General features: G+C 42.5%; 1 protein-coding gene across 2 annotated transcripts in view; it reads right to left on the bottom strand.

Moving 5' to 3' along the window:
• Positions 1-2,883: 2,883 nt before the first annotated feature.
• RCAN2 (regulator of calcineurin 2) overlaps positions 2,884-9,537 on the bottom strand; it is an 81,583-nt gene continuing 74,929 nt past the window's right edge. For both annotated transcript variants that reach the window (XM_009885437.1, XM_009885445.1), the window contains exon 4: positions 2,884-3,044. In XM_009885437.1, the coding sequence (XP_009883739.1) occupies positions 2,884-3,044 (161 nt within the window). The remainder of the gene's footprint in view (positions 3,045-9,537) is intronic.

The following is a 9,537-nucleotide window of genomic DNA, read 5'->3' as shown; positions in this document are numbered from 1 at the left end:
AAATAGGACAGTTACTCTTCCAGATGGCCAGCATTTTTTGAAAGAAGCCTTTCTTCCACACCAGGCAAGAAACAGCCTTTAGTAAAATACCAGGTTCTCTTAAGAGAGTCACAAATGCTGTTACTTTTATGATAGGGACATTATTCCATAATACTGGAAACATTTTTTTGTGATGACCATATTTTATCATATAAAGGTGATATATAAGCTTTGACCGTAGTTACAATGGGCTTCTCTGAGTTTTCAGGTTTGTAGTTGTGTTTCTCTTTCTGTGCTGTAGCCAATGAGCTACGTTCTGCTCCCACCTGGGTGGTACTACATAGTTTTATAAAGACAAAGAGCAGTCATTGAATGGGGCCTGTTTTTAAATCTCTCTGAAAATGCACTTTGAGGAAAGAACATTTAAGATCCAATGTTTTAATTTGCAGTATTGTTTTATGTCATTTGAGGCCCAAGTCTGTAGTTCAGAACCAAGTGTCTCCAAAGTTTGAGTACATGGACTAGACTCAGCCTCTAACTCTTTTGCATGTAAAAAAATCCATAGCATCAACTTCGGTTGATGATATCTCTGATTGCTTATATCAGTTGAAGATGTGGCCAGTAGTTTCTTCCATACAGCGTATATCAACAAAAAAATCTTATGCATTTAAATCTTACTCTCCCTGTTTATACTGGTCCAAACCCTGTATACCTTAAGAGTTTTGTATGTTCTCAAAAAACAGTGGTGTTACGCCTGAAATACTGTAGGTGGCCTACAATGGTGTTCTCAACAGGAACATCCGATTATAGTCCCAGGGCAGTGAGTGACAATTTCTTTATTTAAACCAATTCTAAATGCATCACTGAAAAAATAATTGAAGTGAAACCTCCAAGGAGTTACTTTAAGACAACTTTACACAGATATCATAAGGATACTAAAGCCCCGGTTTTTGTTAAGTATCTGATGTATTTAACGTGCTTCAATTAGTGTAACACGCAGAACGATGGCCATAATGCAGTAACAAGTATCACATTATAGATATATGTTAAGTAAAGCACTACACCTCAACAGGAATATCAGGGGGCTGTGGTGGTCAGAGGATGAACTACATGAGAATGGCAAGTCTTCATTCTCAGAACGTCCTCTCCGTGCGTGTTGAGAATGGCATCTCCTGTCTTCACTGACAAAGCAGTGCACTTTTCTTCCTGGCAGTACTGCAGGGCCAATACCCCGGCATGGGAGCCTTGACTGCTGAAGCTTGTAGCCTCACTGCTAATTAAGGGTGGAATGGAACCCTCCCTCAGAAACCAGATCATTAGGTTTTATGACAAAAATCTTGATTACAGAACCTAAGATGACTTTTCAGATCCTAGAATGAGCTTCCAAGATGTATTTATTTATTTTAACTTGTAAAGGATTTTAAACTCTGGAATCTCACTGTGCCATTTTATAGTCACTTTTGGGAGTACAGCTGCAGCTAATTAGCTTAAAAATCCCACCGTATCTTATACATATGCTCAGTTTTCTGCAGTATTAATTTCAGTGGAACTACTCATGTGCATAAATTAAGCGCATGCTTAAATATATGCAAAATCTGAGCTCAAATGTCTAGAAAATATGTTCTCAAAATGACACGTACACATTATAAAAATCATCACGGAAGGTCTGCCAGACAGAGAAATCCAGTATCTGTCTGCTGTCAGCCATGATGAAAACACAGAACAATTTTTGTAACCCAGTATACATTGCAAGTGAAAGAAACATGCAGGACAGAGTGAAAAAAGGGGATTCAATTGCATGCAGTCTAATTTCAAGTGTGTAATTATGGTCCTGTTTTCTTTGGCCTAAAAAAAGAGACAAACAAACAAACAAACAAACAAAAGAACACCAACTAACCTCTCCTCACCTCCACAAACCCAAACTGCATACAGCTCATAAAGGGCTTTAAAGCACAGGAAGTGGGGAGGGAAGAGGTGTGAATATTGGGGATGTACAAGTAATTCCTAACAGTTTCAGGGCTATTCAACTCACCACTAGGAAAGCATTCAGCCTCCTCATTACTAGAACTTACAGCTATGACAGAGAGCAATGAATCCCATCTTAAATGAGCAGTCAGTTAGCTTCTCTTTCTTCTTCAAACTCAGAGAGAAGTACCACTTATACCTTTATGGAAGATAAAATGACAATCCCTATTGATATTCTGGCTCCCTCTTTAGAGAGAAAGACTGAAAGACACCAGACCCTCCAGCAAGCTGCTGCCTCTCCCCTCAGCCCGGAGAGCTCTGTCTCAGCCCTGTCACCATTAATGACCAGTGTACTCACAGCCACTGGTGGTAGAGGGTGTTATTCTGGTGTTTCTAAAAGTATTGCAAAGATTAAAGAAAATTCCACGGGGATGAAAAGGCCACCAAGCTGCTAGTAGACCGAAAACAACACACACCTCTCCTTAAAAAAAAATAAAAAGGGAAAAGACTAAGGTCTGGTGGGTACTGAGGAGGGCAGAGGAGCTGGCTGCTTAAGGGTGCTAGCGAGTATTGCGGGAGTTTGAATATCAAGCCTGATATTGACCTAATTGCCCACCGTGAACGACCTCTCTGGTAGTGGTGTTTCAGCATGCAAACTATAGCTGTGAAAAAATCCTCAGACTGAAACCCTCCCTTGTTTCTTCAGCCTTGTTTTGTCCTTTCCAGAAAAAATCTATTAGTTGGTGTGTGATATGGTTACATATACAAAGATCTTTTTCCTAGCCCTTTTATTACATAGGCTTGATTACTGTGAAGGGATTTCAATAAGTTTAATGTCCTGGTACTCAAAAGGCGATGGCTGCCTTTCAACAAAACAAAGCAAACAAAAAACCAAGAGCTGTGCCGGAGGAGAGCAGTGCTGCTTCTGCCGGGAGAGGCTCAGTTAGATACAGGAGGTGGCAGACCAGGGCGCCGAGTTTGAATGATTTTTGGCTTTGGAGAATTTTTTGGGTCCTCGTCCTCTTCCATGTCGCTGTCGCAGACATGCACTACCACACTGGGAGTGGACTCTGTTCCTGCATGCAGCTCATACTTCTCTCCTGGAAGTGGAAAAAAAAAATAGATCAAAGGATGACAGTCTGAGTAGCAGCGCAGACCATGGCACTCTTGGACTGCAGAATACTCCTGCACCTGGATGGTTAAGCAGAGGGACTGGAATCTGATCTAGCAAACATTTGGCCTGAAGTCATGTCACACCTCTTGGGCTGGGGTTAGTCTTTTGCTTGCTTGTTTTCTTTCAGTCTAGCATGGCTCCAGTCCCATTTGAAGGTCACTAGATTCTGCAACTGGTCACCTCCAGACAGATATCAACACTTGGTCCAATTGCTCCAGAAATAAGAAAAAAAAAAAAAACCCAAAACACATATATCTGCTCCAGATGGATTTCGAGATTCAAAGCTCCTTAGCTGGGGCTGTAACGAATTGTGCCTGTACTGATGAGATTACAGAGCACGGTCTACAAATGGTCACTAGCAAGCTCAACGTTTAAACAGTACCTTAGATTTTCTAACTATGTACATTCCTTATTTAAGTCTCCACCCAGTACTCCTGTGAGGAAGAGGAGTGCGGCTCTGAAAGAGTCCACGAGCAAACAAAGGAAAATCAGGATCAGACATAGGACTTTTAATTCTGCATTCAGTCTGTTGGCACTACATGTGTTTTAGATTGTACACAGGATGTAAGTAGGTACTGGATATTAAATTAAAAAGAATTAATTTAAGACTGTAAAGAGAAAAAGTCCCAACGGTGACATTTCTGACAGGATGACTTGGTCTTTCAGAAGTGACAACCACCCATTAGCAGCACTAGAAACTAGAAACCATTCCAGATAATGTGCTGCCCCTCTTTGGCCTGATTGTCATCGCTCATCTCCAACACTCACAAGCCACAGTTAAATTAAAATAGGCTTACAGTGACCACACAAACCCCTGAGAGCTTGGATTTTGTTTCCTAAGATTGCTCCAGAACTACTGCATATTACCTGCAAAATGTTCCGAAAGGAGGACAGTGAGGTCCCAACATGCCTATAGCTGACCAGTACTTGTGGTGCAGCAGCTCCTAAATGCCTGCACCACAGGCAGAACCTGGCAGGGCTCGGTGGTGTATGATGACAGTGAAATGGCAGCCCCTACCTCAAAACACTTCTAGTTTGCTCCAGTTACTAATTTGGATTTTTATTTATTAGCAACTTTGTGGCAGAGTAGTTCATGTGAGGAAGGGGTTGCAGGGTTGGCCCTGCATTAGCACACGCAGTTCTGGGACTGTCATCACGTGCTGTTTGTGCTGACAAATTCTTGGTCCAAATAAGAATGGGTGGCTTGGGACTGGAGGACATGCTGCATTTTTGCCTAAAAAATAGGAGGCAACTAGTGAATAATAGCTATAAGTCAGGCATCTTGCTGTGAGAAATATTTTACTGCTGTGATACCATTAATGTTGACATTTAACTGCTCTATTTTTGGCAACCTTTCCTCTGAATCCAAATTGAGCAAAGCATTGCAGGTCTTGCTGATAGGCTAGAATATAAAAGGAGAAATAGCTTGGTTGTGCTGCATTGAGAAATTATATGGTTTTTCTTTGCCTATTTTCCCTGCGGGCTTCAGCTAATTTCTCAGCTATGGGCTGACGTCAATGCTGCCAACCAGCACTGAAGGCTACATTGGTCACTGTCAGCTACAAGCAGCTCTGCAGTGCTGTGCGCACACAACGCTGGGCCCTTTCCTCGTACACCAGCACCACGAAGTAAATCAGATTCACTGCCCTCTTAAAAGGTAATAATCCCAGTTCAAATGCCACATTCTTTTACTGTTCAACTCCTTCCCAGAAGGACTCTTTCCACTGAAAAAGAACAGTGGAAATGAGTATAGACACAAGGAAAAATATTCAGATGCCTCTGGCACAAGTAACTGCAACAGCAATTAATGTCACTTTGCAAATCAAAATGCGATGCACTCATAAATTAGGTTTTTAAGGCATACAGTTATTTCTGAGCATAAATGAGCTGCAGACTCAGTTCTGTACTCACGATTATTCATGCCTGCAGAACTGTGGCTCGAACTGCTCGAACTGCAGAAAACCTTTTTACGGCTGAGCTAGGAACAGGACAACAGTAACTATGGGACTTTTATACAGCTGTATCTTGTTCCTAAACGTAACCGTTGTTTGCAAAAAAATACTAAGGTAATAAGTACAAAATTAAAATACAGTAGATACAGTCAGATTAGCCCTTCCCTTCTGCTTTTTTCCAATGTTTTTATCTTTCCTCTTAACACCTCCAGCATAAAAAAAACCCCAAACAATCAGCTAAATCCACAGCAGTTCAGCTGGTGGAGTAATGGTTGAATCACTGCAATGAAGTTATGTTTACAAGACATAGGGTGTCCCAAGCTAAGAGTAGCAAGTCAGGTTACCATAGTTAAGACTCACAGCTTCTGTAGTTCATACCACTCGAACATTTGTCAAATTATCTCATTCAGCTGCCTCTGACGCTGCCTCCTTTGCGTTCTCAGGCCCTACACTGCCCTACTGCTCCTGCTTCTGCCAGTTGCCTGGAGAGCTCTTACAGGTTGAGCCAAAGGATTCTTGGGGAGAGGTGTCTTTCTCTTCCAGCAGTGTTTGGGCTATCTCTATCCCTTAATAATAAGTTTTTTTAAGCATTCACATAAGCTAAGATAACAATGGAAACTCACATAAATTTACTCAGAAAAACATCACCAAATTTATGAAATATGCTCAAACATCTAAACTCTGCCTTCAGGATACAATGCAGGGAAGAATTAAGCCATGGCACCTACACCATACAGATTTGACAGAAAATGTTCCTAACAACCTGTGAAAATAGCAGCGATGTTCCTCTATTCATTTGCTTTACACCAGAAAAAAAAAAAAAAAGTAATTTGAAGCTTCACCATTCAACAATGGCCTTAGCTGCTTTTGTGTCACTTGGCACCACCTTTTGTGACCACATTAACCACGAGCAAACCCACAGCTCAGGAAACACAACAAAGATGACCACAAGAATAGCACAAAAGCAACTTAACGATATTTCAGAATTAAAAATATGTGTGATTTTCTATCCCTTTGTGAATCAGTACTATGACCTTTCATTGATGGTGCATCTCTTGTCTAATAAGGCTCTTTTGTCCAGCAAAGAGTACGTTCATACACTTAATTAATAATGAAGTAATGGTAATGATGCTGTGCAGGTACCTCATCCCTGATTCTGACTTATGAGCAAAGGTTAATGGGTTCAGAGCTGCCCATTCCCCATTAAATATGTCATTAGCATCATAAAAATACCTTCCACTTATAGTGACCTCATCCAAGTGCTTTACTAATAATATGGTGCAAATAATGGGTGGTCCTTTGTACAGGCGCATGATTATGACAGAAGGGATACAACAACCCGTCCCATATGATACCTCTGCTGCGTGGATCTGCCATATGCAAGATGGAGGAGTTGCTCTCTGGAAGGCCATTACTGATGTTGCAGGAGAAGGGCACGCTCCTCTCCTGGCCAGCAGAACAAGGCAGAGGGAAACTTTCTCCACCCAGCAGCTGGACCCTGCCCATGACAAGGGGAGGAAAGGGCAGAACCAGCCACAGAAGAGAGGAGAGAGGAAGAACAGAGATGGAAATTTTATCTATCACCCATCTGCCTTCCCACCCACCCGCTTTTAGTCCTGTCTGGAAGTCATATGAAGTATTTAATGTTTCCTTTCAATCAGTGAGAACAAATATGAGAGTTTTAAAACACCTAGGCATAGAAAACTTGCTGTGTGAGACATGGTTTGAAACCCCTGTGTGCGGCATTTACTGGGCAGGGTCCTGCTTTTCCCCGTTTTCCCCTTCATCCGGCAAGGATGAGCCAAACCCAGGGCAGAGCAGGGGCAGGAACTAACATCCTCCTCAAGAAGCGCAGCCACAGCACGGCAGGAACAGCCACATCTCAACAGCTCAGAGACACAAACAAAACCCTGACCCAACCCCTCCTCCGACCACTGATCATTCGCAGCCAAGTGGCACAGACTGCTGCAGGGTCTCCTTTGTGTCCCAAGAGGTACCACCGTGGACCTATGAGCCATTGTGTGTAACACTCCGAATGGCACTTTCGTAATGCGAAAAATGTATTTTACATGACCTGGAGTGTAGCCTGAGGGCATTTAGGAGGTGCAAAGCCTGCTGGAATGATGATGAAAGACTGGGAAATGTGGAGAGAACTGAAATTGGCACAAACTTGTCTAATGGGCTACTGCAGATGGTGCCCAGTTTGCACTGGTTTTCAAATACTGCCTGAAATAGTGGAGGCGAGTGCTGGCTGACAGAGGGCAAAATCGCACTGGAGACCGCCTGGAGCAGTTAAGTGCTCAGGACCCTGACCTATATCGTGTGTTATTGTGTTGTGCTCTCATCAGTGGAGCCACAACGCGTGAATCAAAGGCAATTTGTCGGGGCAGCTGCTGTGTGGGCAGCAGGCAGGGGTCGAGATTAGCAAGGGAAGGGCCGGGCGGCACCCGGGGTCCTGGGAAAGGCACTCTGAAGGGTGCAGTTAGGAAATGAGGGAGTACAGGGCAGTCTGTTGAAAAGAAATTGGGATAACAGGTTTGAAAGAGGAAATGGGAGAAGGAGGGAAGAAATACACAGGTCGTGGGGGAGATAGGGAGGGTGTAGGACTGCCTTTCAGAAAATAAGGACTTGCTCTAGTGCCAGGAAGATGGTGGTGGTTTGTAAACTGCTGCACTAATAAATGGCAAAGCAAACATAGCTGCCTTCTGAGAGGAGCTGCTCTGCTCTATACGCATAGCCTAGACGTGGAGATTCCCCCCGCTCCCCCTAACAAACATACAAAATTATTTCCTGTATTGTTCAGTGGGATGAAGCTAAGACCTTATAAAATGTTATGGAAAAGACACGAGGGCCCAGACTAGACAACAGGTTGGTAGGTTGCAAGCATTCCTGTAGGAAGGTGAGGTCTAAGTCAGTCCAGGCAGAGACACAACCTGGGCCCAACAGACAAACAGCCAAACTACCACCCTCGTTCAGCGCAATGCCTTTGTATCTTCATCAGTATTTTAAACTACTAGATGTTCTCTTGACAGTGGAAGTGTTTTTCATCAGAGACATTAATGATCGCGCTTCTTTTTTTTGCAATATATTGAAAAAATGGTAGGCTGGTGGTCAGAACCTGGCACAGTCACGGTTCCTGGCTCTGACTGGTCTACGGTATTCTGTTCATGCCTTGTTTAAAGCTCCATTTCTGCATCTGCAGAAAGCGAGAATATACATCAATCAACCAGAAGCTTAATTAAATATGCCATGGTCTTCTCTAAGAAGTAAATGCGCCCTCACCGATCTCAATTTCATGTCGAAGGACCAAGAGCCACCTTCCTTTTGTGCACTGCAAAAAGAGATCTTTCCCGTTAGACCTCTGAGATGCCAGTCACTGCTGCAGCCACAAGGCTGCAAAAAAGACGATACCAGTCCCAAAACTGAGTTTGGAAAAAGACAACACATAGCAAATCTGTTAACTAGCTTCTGGCCTATTCATTTTATTCTGGAGTGAATCTCCCAGCCTTTGCTCCTAGGGACAGTTGTAGTCTCTAATTTTGTGGCTACAATGATTATGGCAGTGTACTGTGAAAGGAGATGACCTGTATTCACGGAGTGGGAAAGTAGTGTGGGTTTGTGTCTAAGTGGTGTATCTTACAGTCCCAGTGAAATACATGAGTAAAACTCATCTTGTACTGAGGACACACACAGAAACTGTTCACTATTTACATTCTCAAATGAGTTTTCCTGGTCCTCAGATATTAATCTTACCAAAACAGCGTATTTAATATAGCAAAGATTCCTCACAAGTTAATGACAGAGAAGTCAGGCTCTAACATTTAGAGTTCTGTAAACAACTGTGCCAGTGAGTATTTTTTGATAGCTGATATGCCACGGTTATTTTTTTTTATTGTTTTTTGAATGAAAAAAAATCACACTTAGCTGAGGCTAATAGTGTTATTTGACGTACAGCAGCATGTTTTACTGGTCTGATATTCAGAAATCAGTTTTGGTGGGATTTGTTTTTCAATGAAATTCTAAACATAGTAAATGCACAACTGAGAACTGCAACACTATTTTAAAACCGCCACTGCAGTTAACTAAAATTGATCTCTCTAACACGTGCTAAAAATAGAAAGAAGAGAGCACACAATGACTTTTCATATTGCTCCCTGCAGGCTCCTTAAATACGGGTGAATGTGACCTTCACGCAAAGCTGTCCCAGAGTGGGGGACAATGAGTGATATTTCACATTCCACTGCTCTAGAACAGGAATTGATTTATTACCCAGCTAGCTAGGGAATTCGTTTACATGTTTCCATTTATAACACTGCTGCATCAAAGGGGGGGGCGGGGAGGAAGGAGTTTTTTGTTTTTCTTCTATTCAGCAGTTTAGAAGCAAAGCATCATTTCTGGAAATAATAATACGCAATATACAATACGAAGTGTTACACCTGACAGCCCTTTTCTGTGAGCTTTCCTGCT

The sequence above is a fragment of the Charadrius vociferus genome, unplaced genomic scaffold (genome assembly GCF_000708025.1).
Source record: "Charadrius vociferus isolate BGI_N301 unplaced genomic scaffold, ASM70802v2 scaffold800, whole genome shotgun sequence".
NCBI classification, from domain to species: domain Eukaryota; kingdom Metazoa; phylum Chordata; class Aves; order Charadriiformes; family Charadriidae; genus Charadrius; species Charadrius vociferus.
Note: the sequence above shows the minus strand (reverse complement) of the source record. Positions and strands in the feature narration are given on the sequence as shown.